Source organism: Aplosporella prunicola (genome assembly GCF_010093885.1).
Source record: "Aplosporella prunicola CBS 121167 unplaced genomic scaffold K452scaffold_7, whole genome shotgun sequence".
NCBI lineage: Eukaryota > Fungi > Ascomycota > Dothideomycetes > Botryosphaeriales > Aplosporellaceae > Aplosporella > Aplosporella prunicola.
In genome coordinates this window covers 921,278-937,436 of record NW_022983535.1, presented here as the reverse complement: position 1 = coordinate 937,436, position 16,159 = coordinate 921,278, and the positions used below count along the sequence as shown (strand labels likewise).

Sequence of the window (16,159 nt, the reverse complement as noted above, 5' to 3'; positions counted from 1 at the left end):
TGGATTACATCACCTTTGCCAAGGTTATATCAATTCGCGTCGTTGGGCATCATTGGAAGAGCTTGGGTCCGATAAGCCTGCAACCACCGAACACCCGTCCCCCCAAATCCGAAACGTAGTCAACTTGCGCCACTAGCAGACGTACATACTAAAACCATATTTGCACTCTCCCAAAGCAATAGGAAAATAATTACGGCTTACGGCCTTTGGGTTGCATCTCTAGCGCTTGGCTGTTGGGATGTGATGTGTTCTCAAGCTAGATCGATCAGCTACAGCTCGGATATATGAGACATCCCGTCGACGTAAACGGCTTCTTGTCCGACAAGACATCTGCAACCCAAACAGTAGCAGTTGTCAGTCGCAGCTGACCTGATGATGCGCGGAAAACATGCGCGGTGGATTGAGATTCTCCAATCAAAAAGGGCGATCGTGTGGTAACCTCCCGTGATGGAAAGATAGAACACCTCAACATCTCAGATCCAACGTTATTCCCGTCCTGAAATAACGCCTTAGCAAATTACATATGACTATCAATCCATCACATCACGAGGACCCTCTCGGCACTTTTTATCCGTCTCCAGCCCTGCACATGGGCCTCTGTGTGCAAGGATTGCATCCACAAAGGGTAACATCTTTAGACACCTTCGGAAAGCATCAATACTCGTCGAGGTCACAAGACATAAGCAAAGTACATTCTACGTAGCGGTAGCATGTTCTAAGGATACACAAGAGACGGGGGAAAGGGTAGGGTTCCACTAATCAGCCGTCGGCAGAAAATGCCGCTAGTTCCTTTGAGGCACTGTTGTTGGGGTTGACGCGTATTGTTCTAGATTGTTATCAGATTCTTAAAGTTGATGCCTGATACAGGGCATATGGACGCTGTTGGAAATTCTTCCGCGGAGTCTGTGCCCCTAGTCGTGACTGGGCCGAGGCAGAGAAGTCGTCGGTTGATCGAATTGATCAGCGCTCATCAACGCGCGGCATTTCGTATCAATCAAATGCGCTCAGATGGTATACTGACTTGCATATGTTCTGTTGCGGCCCTGCGATTATTGTAATGCTAGAGTTTCATTTTAGAGCAAGAATGCGGTAACTACGGTTTTTGAAAAGGTGGAGAACCACTGTGGCTGAGCATCCTTTTTCAGCACTTACCTAGTAACCGTTGGCTGTGACAAATTAGTATCATAACGACTCTTTGGCTATGTTGTACAAGGGTCCTCATTGATCTCTGCGGTCGCCCACCCTGTCAGTCTTGAACAGTGCGGTAGGAAAATAGAGGGAGAAAGAGGTGTGCACTGTTCAGAAAAGCCGTGCGTTGACAGGGTGGGCGGCCGCAGAGTTCAAGAGGGACCCTTGTAATAGGGGCATTGACCAGACATTTACAAGTGTTCCGGCCGAGAGATGTCCTTAGCCGGACTTATTTACTGCTGATTTAGTCGGTTTACTCAACTTAAAGCTCGCGGAGAAGGGCATCGCTCCTTAGTCGGGCGCCGGGTCATGGAAGGATTCAGTGATCGGCCTGTAGTGCGATGATCAGGGTCGAGATTCGCGGCCATGGTACGATTACTTGGGAAGTAGTAAAAGCGTTATTTGGGGAATTTTGCTAGTGAAAGTTTCGCCTGGTCTGAGCTTACAGGTGATGGTCACAGCAACGGAAATGTTCTCACGACAGGCTGGACGTACGATGATTTGAAAGACGGAGTTGCAGTAGCGGTATGTGCTTACAATTGCCGGAGGAGATCAACTCTGGATCATACGATTGTAAGTGGTGGTCGTAGCCCTTGGCAAGTTACACGTAAGATTTTGCTTCTTCTCCCACGACTGCTGAGGCTTTCACTTGCCCAATTATGGTCCAGAGAGGAAGCCTGAAATCTCGTTCCAAGCTTGTTATTCTGAATTTTTTGGGTCATCATGCCGTTCGTTATAAGGGCTCGGCGGAAACTTGTATCTCATTCTGCATGGTTGGCGGCTACATGCAAGATTTGTTCCTGTTACCCGAGAGACTTTGATCGGTTAGTCCAGCGACAACAATCTACACAACTAGTATTTGGATTTACGTCTGGATGCTCAATTGACTGGACTGCAGTAGGTGCGCGATGAACATCCGTCACGACAAGCTGTACTGACCGAATTTGTACCTGTACCTCTCAGCCTCTTCAACCTTCGCGACACGCCTCAGCGAGCATGCCATGAACTAGGCCTCTTCCAACACCATGAAACAAGACAGTCTGGACCAATGAGGGGGAGCAAACCACGCCAGCAGCGGACACTGTCGTGCAACGGTCGTCAGGCTTCGAGACGCTAGCCAGCTGGCGCGCACACAGGGGGTTCTGCCACTACAACAATCATCGACGTTGACAAATATCGCGGTAGTTGTCGCGGTATTTTGACAGGCTTTCTCCTGGGAAGGCGTAGTGGATGCTCGGTTGCCCACTTGAACCACGGTTCCTTCCCGTCGTTCAATACTTGGCTCCCGCCCTCACATAACGGAAGGGTCTCCGCATCTCCTGATGAATTCTGCCATCTCCCGAAAATTACGTTTGGATTCGTACTCGAGTACTGCTTGTTCCGACGGAAGTTGATCCCGCGTTTTGTACATGGAAGTACAAGGGCGAGTCGTAGGCCCTGGATTGATTCGGCGATGGGTAAGTGAGCCCAGAGTAGAGACACAAACCCATCGACACAGAACTGATCGAGGCGATACTCGTACGTCGGTAATTCTTCCTTGAAACAGCTCGAGCTGACAGCTCTTAAATCCAGTCCACTGTCCTTCGATGCAAGAAGCTGTTTTCGCCTTGCAGCGATCCAAGTTCCATCTCGACTCGCCACCAAACCCCTACTGCAGTTGGGTTCGTCACATCGCGAAGTCGAGACGTCTGTCGCGCAGCTGGGTCCATGCTGGAATCCGGGAATCTTTGTCGCATGAGTCCAAACAAGTCGTTTAGAGGATTGAACACCGATAGCTTATCGTGGCAATGAGCTGCTGCGGGCTCGCGTAGCCGCGCGGCGGACGATCTTTTACAGGATGACTGACGGGCACAAATTGGAGGATACTTGCCGACAAAGGCGTAGGCAGAGGAGCGCCTTTTGTACCCAAGCATAACCGATGGCCGCGCTTCAAGGCCTCCGATCGGGGTTCGCCGCCAAGACGACTGAAGAGCTATTTCCGATGAGGCAAGTCACGACTAATAAAAACGACCTCGAAATTCCCTGACTGGGCACAGCGCGAAGCACTACAAAAGTCAGAAACATAGCGCTTGGAGCCAAAGTCGATCAGCAATTGACAGCTATAGGCGTACAGTCACATTTCTATCGTCAGGACAGCATCCGGTTGGTCCTCTGTTGGCGATGCGACTTCACGGTGGCGCACCGGTTAAGAACGCCGGCTTCCCGTTTACCTACCCTATGGGGTAATCACGACTACAATTTCAGAACTTCGCCTTCTGGACGTTAGACGTCGGAGGAAACCCCCGAGGGTAGACTACTCCACCAGATCAGACCCTTCGCCAATAAGGACACAATCGCCCGCATCCGCTTCACCGATGACCGACTCGGCGTCGACAGCCTGAATCTCGGAGTATCTCCGAGCCCTCGGATAGCCAGCCGGTCGCACTGCCGTGCAGATCTGGGGAATGTCGGGGATCGCCCAGCACGCCGGGAACAGATCGAGATACGAGCGGACAGGGACGAGGGAAGCTGCTGCCTGCTCTGGCACACGTCGCACCAAGGTCCACTGAACTACCTAGCAGGTGGGGGAGATCGCCAACGGCCGCGTTAGGCGAAGAGAATGAATCGGGAACAATGGACGTCGGGGGTGGAATACCGCGGTGGATTGTTTGCTGCCGGCAGTGGGCTGTATGGCTTGAAAAATATCAGAGGACCAACGCCAGGACTGCTCCCTGGTCTGGCTCCGGGCTTCGTTGAGCCAGGCCCAGGCGGCTGGTCTCCCATCCTGGCCCGCACGCGTCGTTGCGTGAGGTGGACGCGAGCGATGAGGCACAGCTACTAGCCTCACTGGCCAGATGTGGCTCAGTAGCGTTGCTCGATCAACGAGATTCGACGAGTCTTGAAGTCGGCGCAAACTCACTGTCATTTCGTCTTCTAGAATCTGCATTCGCCGCGGCAGAGGATGGAAAAGAGAACAATCATGACCCGCGCGGACGTGGCAGGGGCTTTGCCCAACAGCGAAGACGCGCCAAGGATGTCTCCACAGCCACTCAATTGATAATAACACAACCCATGGCCCAGCACAACTCGGCTTCGGAGCAGGCTATAAGAGCAAGATTGGAAGTAGGCCCAAGATGCCACTTCAATGCGGTCTGAAGAAGCTTCTCCGCGTGGCTTGCCGTGGAGGGTCATGCGGAGCCCATCGGCAACCCCACACGCAAAGCTCCGATCCTTTAGGCGTAAGCAAACCTAGTAAGCAACTCCCAATCTGGCAGGAAGAAGGCCGCCTGAGCGCGCCAACCCCACGCGGGAGAAATTTGTGCCGTTGGCAGCCAGCGTACCAGCGCCACGCCAAGCAATCATTACCACCGTTTCCGCAAACGGCCCTACAAATTTGGTGATGACGCATCATAACCGTGGTTACAACAGCGGAGTAATGCTGGCATGCACGCGCGACTGCACATGGAGGCGGCATCCTTCGGCTTGGCGATAGAGCCGGAAAAGATCAAGTGTCAACCCTAGAACAGCTTCATGTCGGGTTACGGACGGCACGAAAAGGCCCTGGCGGATCGCGCTTGTTGGACGCACGCGTGAAGTAGCCGACTAAGTCGGCGCGGTTTGAGTGATGAGATTGGTGAAAAAGCCTCCCAGACGTGTGTATGACGCGAGATCTTTTGGGCACCTCACGTAAGTTGCAACTACACGTAACTAAAGATAGAGCCCTAGCAGGAAAACGTTTGCCGCTCGGCTTCATTCTGCTCCTATTCGCAGAATTCCGTTTGGTGTGCACCCGGACCCTGAGGTAGGTAGACAAGTTCCCGTCCCCCCCCGATTACTATTGCAAAGCCCATTGCTTCAACCAATTAACTTAACTACAACTTCGCTTTCGTCTTGGGTTTCGAGAGACGGTACTGCTGATGAATGTGGTGAGCGATAGAGACCTCTGCGGTTCTCTGAGTTGTGCCCCTGAAAGGATTTTCCAAGCACTTCCTCACTAAACTCGACACCCAGAGTCGCTTACCCCCTCTCACCACCATCCAGAAATCCATCGAAAGAACCTTAGATCTAAATCTGAACTTATCCCGAAGTACGATGGTCGTTGCCACGCTACGTCCCTTTCCCCTCACCGACCCCGCCGGATCTCGTCTCCATTCCATGGACGACCTCGAGACCGACCGCACCTCAACGCACACCCCACGAAATTCGCCACCCATAAAAGTCTCGTAGCCGCGTCTTACCACGAGAACAAAACCTCTGTCCACCTCGTCCCTTGACGTTTACACAACAGCATCAGGCTTACGCGCCACGTCCCTACATCCTTGGCTCGAACTACAATCAACCCTTTTTCGCCATCCCAACACGCACTCACATTCTCTCTCTCACGACAAGACAATTTGAGGAGCTTGAGACAGCAAAGATGCGACAAATGACCATGCACGCCTTTACAACCATGTACTGCCCCAGACGTGGACACAAGTGAGCGAACAGGACAAAGATACCAGATCATCAGATCTTTGATTCAGTCGACGGGTGTACAACAAACAAGGCCGAGCACCAGCAGGGCTAGGCCGTAGACTGCTGGCTTGTCACGCCATTAACGTGTTGGCGGATAGCCCTCGACGAGGCTGGCTGGCTGGGCAATGCCATTTAAAAGAAAAGCTTTATTTAATCAGCCAATAACAACGAATTTTTACAATTGGACTACTCAATTGCAATGTTCAGAAACCCAAGAGTAGCTAAAACCTCGTAAGTACCAGGCATGTAGCTGTCTTGACGCCATTGAGACTGAGGTTGAACTCGATGAGCCATGAACCACCCACGACGCATTACTATCCACGCAAACTTCAAAGCAAAACACACAAAGAAGCAAGCAAGCAAACAAGCAGGCTACATCGGCACGCCTCGCGCCTCATACTATCTTCCCCTCTCGATCTCACTCGCGCGCAATACCGAGCATATACAGCGGACCGCTCTCTCAAACACTTAAATCACCACCGACCAGGGCTAGCTAGCTCTATAACCGCTCTAATACACCCGCCAGCTCCACACCAACAACCAAACCCCGACCCCAGCCGTCTAATACACATACACACACATACGGCGTAAATACCACGCTCGCGAAACAAAACACTCACACGCGCATGCGCGCACGCACGCCTGCCCCGCCCCCACCCCCGCCCCATCACATCTCGTCTCGTCTCGTCTCGTCTCGTCTCGCGGTCTCGGCTCGCCATCGCATATAGTGTGCCTAACTATTGTAGACCCACTACCCACAACCCGCTTGCCCGCTTGCTGCTCCGATACGACGTAGTACGTACGACGTACGTAGTAGTGCGTCCAACCCACTTCTCTCCCCTCCTCCCTCCTAGATCCTAGGTCTAAGGTCCGGGTCCTACGGCCGTAACCCACTCACCCACCTACCTACCCACCTACAGGCAGGCTACGGGGCGCCGGTATTGTACCTTTGTTCCTACGTTCGTAGGGAGGTATGTCCCTAACTTGTTTGGTTGGTTGTTAGGTATTGTAGGTATTGCAGCACACGCCGGGGACCGAAACAGCTTTCTGCCCGCTGGTCGTGTGTATCAGGGCATGTATGTATGTGGTAGGTAGTACGTAGGCACCGACATGCGCCAACAACGAACGAACGATTCAATCACGACGAGGACGGCCACCCTTCCCCTAGGTAGGTAGGTACCTAGGTAGGTATTACGAGGCAGGTCCCAGCCATTCCCGGCCTGCCCTTGGGCCGATCCCAATCCCAATCCTTCGCCCTCTCCCCCCTTCGCGCCCCACGCCGTCACAAAAACGCCCAGAGTCCGACGCCCGGCAAACGGCTGCCGGCGGCTATGCTATAGGCACTAGGCAGGGACGATATGGAGCCGCGAGCGGGCGGGCGGGGCCGCTACTGGCTAGCCAGGTAGGTGGATAGATGGATGGGCAGCTGACAGATGAGACGGCGTGGCGAGGCTGCCGGCTGCCCTGCCGAAGGTAGGTATCTACCTGTTATCTAGCTAGGCAAGCCGGCGAGGCCCGCGGAAGTGGTATGTATTGTAGTACAAGGGTCCCTCTTGAACTCTGCGGCCGCCCACCCTGTCAACGCACGGCTTTTCTGAACAGTGCACACCTCTTTCTCCCTCTATTTTCCCACCGCACTGTTCAAGACTGACAGGGTGGGCGACCGCAGAGATCAAGGAGGACCCTTGTACAATAGGAGCCCGGTGGCATGTGGTATAAGTGGGAGCTCGCGTGCGTCCACCCGCCCGTCTTCGCCCGGTTCGGCGCGATTCGGCGCGGCACGGCGCGGCGTCCCGACAGCTCGGGAGCTCGGCTAAAGGGTAATGTTTCATGCTGAGGCGCCCCCGTCACGAGTACGCTGGACGCTGGGCCTCGGTCGGGACCGCTGTGCGCTTTACCGAGCACGCCGAGCTAGTTGTCCGTGCGCCCAACTGCCTGCCTGACTGCCGCCTAGTGCTTGTGTTCGCTCGCACTCCCTTCCCTTCACGCCGCCGTCCGTCCGCCAGCCAGTCGACTAGCCAGCTCACAGCGCCCATGACACGACGAAGCTGAGCAGGCTCCCCGCCGTCAAGCCCGACACAAGACACAAGCCCATAAACCCGCCCGCGGCCTCGCGCTCGTCCTCACCCACATACTCGACCGCGCCCATCATGCACGTGCTGCCGACGAAGCCGTTGCTGAGGCCAAACAGCAGCTGCACAAGCACGAGGTACACGGCGTCGGAGGCGAGGACAGCGCCGCGGCCCTTGACGTTGCAGAGGAGGTAGAGGGGGAGGAAGACGATGCGGGCGGCGGCGAGGGCGAAGACGGCGCGCGGGTGGCTCGTGAGCGACAGCGCTGGCACCGCCGGCAGGATGCGCCCGAGCAGGTCGCCGGCGTTCCAGAAGAGGAAGGCGAGTGGGATGAAGGCGTCGGGCTGGAGGAGGCGCGGCGTGTCGGCCGTCCCGCTGCGCACTGATTGGATCTCTTGCGTGAAGATGGGGTAGATCATCGTTACGGCGAAGGTGAGGAACACGGCCGTTGCGAGCCAGAAGAGCTTGCGCAGCAGTGTGAGTAGCGGCACCGGCGCGCGCGGCACGGACCCCGACAGCAGGCTGTGCTGCGAGTTTTGCAGGTCGTCGACGCTGCCGGCCGAGGTTTTGTGCAGCGGGTGTGCGCGGTACCGGAACAGGAGGAGTAGATAGGCGGCCAGCGCGCTGAGGGAGATGAGTGTCGCGAGTATGAAGTAGCGGAACGCGTCATTGGGCTCCTCGCGGGCCACTTCGTCTTCGTTGGCTGGTAGGTCGAGAGCCGACACGATCTGGAAGATGCAGGGTAGCACGCCCGCGAGGCCCTGGCCTGTCATGATGGCTTGCGTGTACTCTTCCCGCCCGAAGCCCGTCACGTACGCGAAGACGCCGTTTTGGCACAGCGCAGTGCCGAAGCTGGCGGCACCCACCATGAGCATCATGAAGACAAAGTACGCGCCCGCAGACACGGAGAGGAAGTGCTTTGTGGAGATGGCGAGAAGGCTGAAAGTGACAACGAGCACGCCTAGAGAGGCTATGATGCGCTTCGGATAGTTCGCGCGGGCCTGCATCTCAGCGAGAACAAGCATGGCGCCCAAGTTCACGACCGTCGAAATGGTGAGCTCGGCCGACTGGAAGTTGTGCAAGATGGTCTCGTTGGAGGAGAAGCGGTGCTGGAAGTACGGCCCAGCTGCGAGGAACATGTTCCTGTCCGGCGTGTCAGCAAAGATGTTTGCGCATCGTGCGAAGCACCGAGAGCTCCCTACCAGGCCCATAGCATGGCAACGCCGAGCAGGAAGAAGACAATGTAATCAAACCACACAAAGGGCGGCTTGTCCATTCCCTCCTCTTGCTCCGTCTGCTCGTCATCCTCCCTGAACCTGTCGCCCCTCTCCAAAGGCTCATAGGGCTGTTGCTGTTGTCCCTGCAACAGCTCCCGTATCCTGTCCATCGTGCCTTGTGTGATAGCACCCTGCTCTTCCAAGACCTATGTTCCTCGTGTGGGGATGCGGGGGTTCGGGGCGCTCGGACGGGGGATATATGAGAAGGCGTCGAGGGGATCGTAAGTGCGCTCGTCCAGGACAGACGCTACCGTGGTAACGAGGGGTTCATAAATCGGCGGCGGATGGTCGATGGCGACAAACTGAAGTGGTTGCGGAGAGTGTGGGGATGCGATCAGATGGGTGGCCCATGTGGATAGGTCATAGGCCCGCCAAGCCGGGGTTAAGGAGACCCTTCGGCGCCGTGGGCGAGAGCCAGGGCGGGAGCAGAGCCACCAACTGTCACAAGAGCATCTGCATCTGGAAACCAGAATTGCCCAAAAGGCCATGATCACCAGGGGACATGCGGCGCAATCAGATCCTTAACATTGGTCCCGTCATGTTGACACTGTATTCAACTACGTGCCTGTACGCCAACTTTGTACATATAATTCCTGATACAACAATGAACAATTTCCAAGCCCGCGTTATTTCCTCGCGAATCCCGCGTGCGTGTCTATACCAAACGCTCCAAACGCCTGCGGTCTCCTGTGGATCCGCCCAAGCCTTTGCGGCCGGTCTAACCATCTATCATCTATGTAGCCGTGATAGCTTCGACGCTTAATAAGACGCCGGCCTCCTCAGCGGGTGAGCCTCGGTGTTGAACACAAACTGGTCCAAGCTGATCAACTCGGGCTCGCTGAAGATGAGGTAGTAGTACTTGAGTGTCTCGGCCATCCAGAAGCTCTCGCACGAATCCACCTTGAGGACCTCCTCGGGGTCGTTGACGTTGTTGATAGCGGCGTTGCTAATCTCCGTGCGCGTCGCCCTCTCTACCGCCTTGAACATCTTCCACGCCTTTTCTTGGTACATGCGGTCGCCCGTGATACGGTACATGATGAAAACGCTCTCGATGGCTTCAGGCCGCAGCAGGTACCGCTTGTCACGTACGTCGGTGAAGCCGTAGGGCAGGTTGTGGCGTTCGATAACGCTGAGCGCGTCTTCGGCGGTGCTTTTACCGGTGTATTGGCGCACACCTTCGATCCAGCGCTCCTCGGACCATAAGCAGTCCGTGGGGTCGGTGCAGGGGACAGCATGGAAGATCTCCGGCATGATGCCCGTCGGCATCGACTCGTAGGCCCAAATACAGCCGTCAGTGAGTTGGCGCGCAAGCTTCACTTCGTCGGGGCGGTCGAAAATCTTGGCCGCAATGCCAACCATACCGCCCACGAAACAGCCGAGATGCTGGCCCTCAGGGTCCAGCTTGATTTCGTTCGCTGCGTTGTTCGAAATCGTGCCAGAAATCAGAATGTCCTTGTTATCCTTGTTCAGGGGACGCCAGAACATGTATTTCTTGGCAGCCTCGATGGAGCCCTCGTACATGTAGCGGTATTGGTCCATGACTCCACCAAGCAAGAGGTACTGCTTAGGGAAGTATTCGTAAAGGGAATCGCTCATACCACCAAACGTGAATCTCCTGTCATCCGTAAAGGTGCCCTTTCTCGGGTTGACAATAATGGGCCAAAGGCCGGGAATCTTCGTGTCGTTCTGCTGCGCCTCGAATTCATCCGCAATACGCTGGACTGCGTCGTAATATTTCGGGTCACCGGTGAGCTGGGAGAGGCGAGTAAACTCAAGGGACAGAGACCCGACTTCCGCGGAGACGGCTTGAGAAGAGGGTCGCTGCTCCTCATGATCGGCTCCTTTCCTCCAGTTCCAGTGCGAAACGGGCATGCGGTTAGGCGTGTCGAATGCACGGTAGAGCATTTCGCCAAGCTCGAGCGCCTTCTCCTTCAGTATGGGGTATTTTCCGCCGCTGAGGTCGTTGGCGGAGAGAAGACCTCCCAGGTAACGGATCGTAGTCTCAAAGATGTTCAGCGAGATCATGTCGGTCGTAGTAAAATCAATCTTCTTTAGCCCCTTGCAAGCAATTTCAAACTCTTCATGCAAACCCATGATCCAAAGCGTGTCTAGAGCGTCAACCAACGAAGCACCCCAACCACCAAAGGTGTTTTTGTAGTTGCCAGAGAGAGGCGTGAGCTCGTCCTGCAGCCACGCATACGTCTTGTAACTATGCCACGAGCGCAGGAAACTCGCCTTGACAGCCTGCTGCCTCGCCTCCCTCTGACTTTGTTGCTCGAGTGTTTCTTCCAAAAAGCCGTCATACTGAATCTTAGGGATGCTGGTGGCCTTCGCTGCCGGCAGCGAGGTAAAGGTGCTTAGAGGATAGCGTTCCGGGACGTCTTTCCATTGGACGGGCTTTTGGAGGTTCCTGTCGGCATAGGAACGCAAGGGTACGGGGCTTATAGGCTCGTTTGAGTGGAGGTTGAGGAGGTGGAAGAAGGCCACGACCGTGAAGAAGGCGACTGCCAGTGAAAAGGACCTGCGAATGAGAGGCATATTGACTGTTTTGCAGGTGCAATAAGTCTAGGAAGGAGAGGGGGGCATGGAAGGAGATTGAGCTGGATCAGGGTAGACGTCTAGCTAGTGTCTTGCCTTGGAACGATGCGGGGAGCTCCTTCCGGCTGGCCGTGAAAAAGAGCGACGAAAGAGGAGAGCGGCAAAGATGAAGGGTTTCGTAAAGGGGGATGGGAGAAAGGAGAGGCATGCGACGGCTGACAGCGAATAATACGAGCGCGGCGCATTGGAATCCTGGACGGTTTGGATGGGGACCCTTTTGTGCATCGACAAAGATAGTAACGAATGGCGTCACATGCAGCAGCGGCACGCGCAGCATAGGTACGGAGTAGTGCAACACCAAGCCGGCTGCCGGCAAATTCCCATACTTTGCAGCCGCCGCAATTGGCCTCGCTCTAAGCCTTCTTTTTTCCTGTCCTTCGCCGCGCGCAGCAGCTTCACCGTTGTCGTCGTCGGTGAGCAGGTGCTGATGACGCTCATGTTTCAGCGGTGACGATCTGCTCACGATCCAGGCGCCTCTCCGCACTTTTGCTCGCGCCGGTGGGTCTCGCAATCTTGCAAGCGGGCAATCCCTTCGCCATGGCTGTCACCGGGTACGCGTCAAAGCCCATCCTAGGTTTCGCCCACTGACTCTGTCTTGTCGTCGCGCAGCATCTACCTCGTCCAAGGCCAGGGCGCGCCCTCGCTGCCCGTCCTCAGCGACCGCCTGGCCCGCGCCTTCGACCCTCTCCCCGCCGGCCCCTGGGTCCTCCAGCACCGCCTGTTCCGCGCGAACCCCGCGCCCGCGTCCGCCCTGGACACGGCGCCGCCGCGCCTCCAGCACCTCGTGGCCCTGTCGCACCACGCCGGCCGCGCCTTTGCCCTCGTCGACTGCGACGACGATGCCACCGTCGCCATGCCCCTCCACCACATGGAGCCATATGCCCAGCTGCTGTCCGCAAAGTTCGGCGCCCTCTGGCACTACCGCACCGGCAACCACGTCACCAATGGCGCTGCCTACGCCGTCGATGGCTGCGTTGTGCGCGTCGGAGAGCTGCGCGAGAGGGGCGGCCAGCAGGCTTTTCGCGGCCTCATCGTTTCCATACAGACCGTGAAGCAGGAGTCCGGCGAAGGCGTCGAGGGGTCCGAGAGCGTAAAGAAGGACGAAAAAGAGCCTCAGGAGCTCATCCGCGAGCTCTGGCAGAAGCTGGACGTGCGGGACGCCAAACAGTTCATGGTATCCATCGATACGGACGATGTGGATGCCGCGGCCGCGCAGGAAGCCAAACTGTGGTGCGACGTACTCCGCCAGGCAAAATAAAGCGGCTCGTCGAACCCGCGGGCTTCTCTGTGGCCTGGAGGAACGGGCGTGGTTGGGACTGGCCAGTTCGACGTGCAGAATCCCAAAAGGTTATATATGTCTCGGCGGAAATAAGAGCGGTAGAGACATGCTTACCATAGCAGAAACCCCGCCAATGAACACTGCTTGTCCAATCCACATTGCGTAAGCCAATCTCATGACGAAATCGCTCCCGAGTCTCAACTGTGCTCGTTTGGAAACAAATATATTGGACAAATGCACTCGTGCACATCTGTTCTAGCACGCCATTCTGCCCATCTGTTTCACTACTACCCATTAGCACTACTTCATCCCAGCTCCTTTCCATATCTTTCCTTCTGTTCTCAACCCCACCCTCTCTGAACCCCCAAAGCCGCTTCTATTCTACCCCAGGAAAAACAAGGTTAAATCGCAACTTCCAATACCCTCTTTCTCACCTTCTGCCTAGTTAATGCATATACCAAAGACGAAAGCGGCGATTCTACCACACACAACGCCCTAGCACCATACAAAGTCCTCTAATCTTTCATTTCCTCCAGTAACTGCAGTCAAACAAGAATAGAGCCGTCAGCAAAGCATATTACAGCATACCAACTAAAAGGCCACACCCACATTGCTAGAGCCATCGTTAATATGTTTAGCGTAGCGATAGATAATATACGCGGCGTAGACAAGTACTCTGCGCTACAGGCACCGAATTGCAATGCCAGCGTCCATTTCCGACTTAGTCCTCGCTATACCACCGTACTCGGTCTAGCCTAGTATAACAACTAGCTAGCTCGTACGCCATGCTATCCCGCAAGCCATCCGGTAAGCCAGCCGACGCTACTGCTGACTAGGCATTTCCTTCGCTGTCTACTACTCTTAAGGTATAGTAATATACTCGAGCTTTATCTACTATTCCTTTACCTGGTTATTCATATCTCGTGTTGCTTTACTAATAGTAGTATTTCGGTCCTCTTGCTTACTTTGCGCTTTATACTTATTGTTTTTTGCTTGGTGTGCGGTCTTGGTAGCTGTTGGTTATCAGTTATATGTTGGATATATATATGTGGTTTAAATATGTGTTTTAGATAAATAGTTTAGCTGTCTTTTCCTTAGTCGCGCGCGCGAGAGATACTACGGCGGCTTATATACTACGTCTATTATAACGATAGGCGTATAGTATATACTTTTAGTAAGTTTTCATTAGTATCTTTATAGAGATAGTATGTTTATACTATTGCTCTAGAACTATTAAATATAGTAGACAATAGTTATTACTTTAAAGAAAGAACAAACAGAGCCGAAGAAGCGATACGTAGACGAGTATGTAGACGTTTAATAGATGTAACGACTGCCCACCCACCCCCTCTATAACACACACACACACACGAACTAACGAAGCGCTTTACCATCACAACCATCTCACAAGCCACTGCATCAGCCACGGCCATCTCGCTTCGTGTTTGCTATTTACTACCCAGTCCTCCGCTGGCACGCAATGCAATGAAGAAATTCACTTGCGCGCGCGCGCCTATACGTCCTTGCGTGGACATAGATAGGTACCTACTTAGCTGCGGCTGTCTGCTGGGTACCTAGGGAGAGTGGACGTATTTGCATAGATATTTGGTACACGCATACGTAGGTACATACATAGGCAGTGAGCCACTGCCGTTGTTGTTCAGACGCCGAGTCCTTTATAAGCAAGTGTACTTCAAACACGTCCCAGACACATCAGCGAATTGATTGATTGATTGATTGATTGATTGGTTGATTGGTTGATTGCATCATTGGATATCCTAGCCAGCCGACTGTCCTCGGCGTCTTCTATAGCAATAATCTCTCCAGCCCAACAACATCTACTCCTCCAGCAGCGCACTTTCGCGCGCCTCCCATCGCGCCAACAAACCAAACAAAGAAAAAAGAAGCGCAGCAGTGGTATCCCTCCGTAAACGCCGCCCATTTCATCCCTCCATGCAAGAACCCTAAGAGCGCGCAGCCGCGGCCCTCGCCCTACGAAAAAACGCGTTTTGAAGAATAATAAAAGCCTCGATCTGTCGAGGCCGTAGGAAGGTGAAAACAAATAAAAATCCTGGAACTCCTTTTAGGTGGTAGTGGTGGTGGTGCTGGTCACGAACAGCGCAGACTACTCGATATACCAGAACGAGTGCACGGCCGGCAGATGCAGCGACGGCGGCAATGGGGCCGAAAACGCCACGTCCGCGTACGGGTGGTGGTGGTGTGGCGCCGCAGCGACAGCAGACGCAGACGCAGAAGAGGAAGCAGATTCAGGCATGGGGGCCCAACGGAGTCACTTGCGTGCAGCGGCGTCAGGTGCGGAAGCTTCGGTCTGTAGGCAGGAAAAAGAGTCGTAAGTCGTGGGTTCGTGATAACGTGATAGGTAGGTAGGCAGCGAGTGCGAGTGCGAGGGAATAGAGGGGGGTGCGGAAGCGATGCTCGTGCTTCTTCTGCCCCTGCTCGCTTGCTCGCTCACTCGCTCGCGCTCGCCAACGCGCGAAGACCAGACCGAGATTCCGGACGGACATAACGGACGAGACCAGCTGAACCGGACCGGGCTGAGCGAGGACGAACAAAAGAGCGCGAAAGCAGGAGCAGGAGCAAGAGAGCGGGGCGGAACGGAACGGAGCAGGGGTGTGTGCAGTGATGTGTAGGTAGGTGGCGGGGCGGGCTTATTGTACCTCGTAGAGCTCAATGGCCTTCTGCATGTCCTCGAGGGAGTCGCGCGAGCCATATGCCGCCATCAGTGCGGCGTTGCGCTCGTTCTGGGCCAGCGAGCGGGCCTCGGCTTGCGAGAGGCCGGCGGCAGAGCGCGTTGGGCTGTAGCGGCGGTCGAGGTACGAGGTCGCGGCGACGCCTGCTCAGGTGGCGGGGTTAGCGCGGGGATGGTTCGGGGCGGGGCGGAGAGTGAAATGGAGTAAAAGCGAGGGGTTTGGGGTCGCGAGTGGGGCAGTGCGTGGTTGGCAGACACCCGGGGCAATGACGTACCGAAAGCCAAGGCGGCCGTCACCGGCATGAACCATTTGGGCATTTTGCGGGCGGCGGGGCGCAGAGTCGCGTGCATGTGGGCGATGCTGGCGGCGCTGGGGGCGGCGTGGTGCGGAGTAAAGGTCGGGTTGAGGTGGGCTTGGAAGGTTGGGTGCACGCGGGCGGCAGTGGAGAAGGGTCGCGGGGACGGGAGACCGGCCATGGTTGGTTTATGTACGTTGGAGTGATGACGGTGGTTCGATCAAAGTCCAAGAATACTGGATCCC

General features: G+C 55.3%; 5 protein-coding genes across 5 annotated transcripts; 2 read left to right on the top strand and 3 right to left on the bottom strand.

Moving 5' to 3' along the window:
• Positions 1–7,705: 7,705 nt before the first annotated feature.
• K452DRAFT_325483 (uncharacterized protein) lies at positions 7,706–9,141 on the bottom strand (the record flags this gene model as incomplete). The annotated part of the gene is made up of 2 exons (XM_033544781.1): positions 7,706–8,897; positions 8,957–9,141. The coding sequence occupies 2 exons, from the start codon at positions 9,139–9,141 to the stop codon at positions 7,706–7,708; spliced, it is 1,377 nt and encodes a 458-aa protein (XP_033400002.1).
• Positions 9,142–9,548: 407 nt separating this feature from the next.
• Positions 9,549–11,806, bottom strand: K452DRAFT_285530 (glycoside hydrolase family 47 protein). Its single transcript, XM_033540130.1, has one exon. It carries the CDS (start codon positions 11,567–11,569, stop codon positions 9,791–9,793), a length of 1,779 nt encoding a protein of 592 aa, XP_033400001.1. The 5' UTR covers positions 11,570–11,806; the 3' UTR covers positions 9,549–9,790.
• On the top strand, positions 11,703–12,161 carry K452DRAFT_156063 (uncharacterized protein). Its single transcript, XM_033535598.1, has one exon. It carries the CDS (start codon positions 11,835–11,837, stop codon positions 12,078–12,080), a length of 246 nt encoding a protein of 81 aa, XP_033400000.1. The 5' UTR covers positions 11,703–11,834; the 3' UTR covers positions 12,081–12,161.
• A 5-nt stretch (positions 12,162–12,166) lies between these two features.
• Positions 12,167–12,887, top strand: K452DRAFT_306875 (uncharacterized protein; the record flags this gene model as incomplete). The annotated part of the gene is made up of 2 exons (XM_033543025.1): positions 12,167–12,180; positions 12,239–12,887. The coding sequence occupies 2 exons, from the start codon at positions 12,167–12,169 to the stop codon at positions 12,885–12,887; spliced, it is 663 nt and encodes a 220-aa protein (XP_033399999.1).
• A 2,690-nt stretch (positions 12,888–15,577) lies between these two features.
• On the bottom strand, positions 15,578–16,095 carry K452DRAFT_296488 (uncharacterized protein; the record flags this gene model as incomplete). Its single annotated transcript, XM_033541916.1, has 2 exons — positions 15,578–15,762; positions 15,894–16,095. The coding sequence occupies 2 exons, from the start codon at positions 16,093–16,095 to the stop codon at positions 15,578–15,580; spliced, it is 387 nt and encodes a 128-aa protein (XP_033399998.1).
• Positions 16,096–16,159: the final 64 nt, after the last annotated feature.

Bases quoted from the DNA above. Each gene is read 5' to 3' on its own strand.
- K452DRAFT_285530 (XM_033540130.1), bottom strand. From the start codon at position 11,569: ATGCCTCTCATTCGCAGGTCCTTTTCACTGGCAGTCGCCTTCTTCACG.
- K452DRAFT_156063 (XM_033535598.1), top strand. From the start codon at position 11,835: ATGGGGACCCTTTTGTGCATCGACAAAGATAGTAACGAATGGCGTCAC.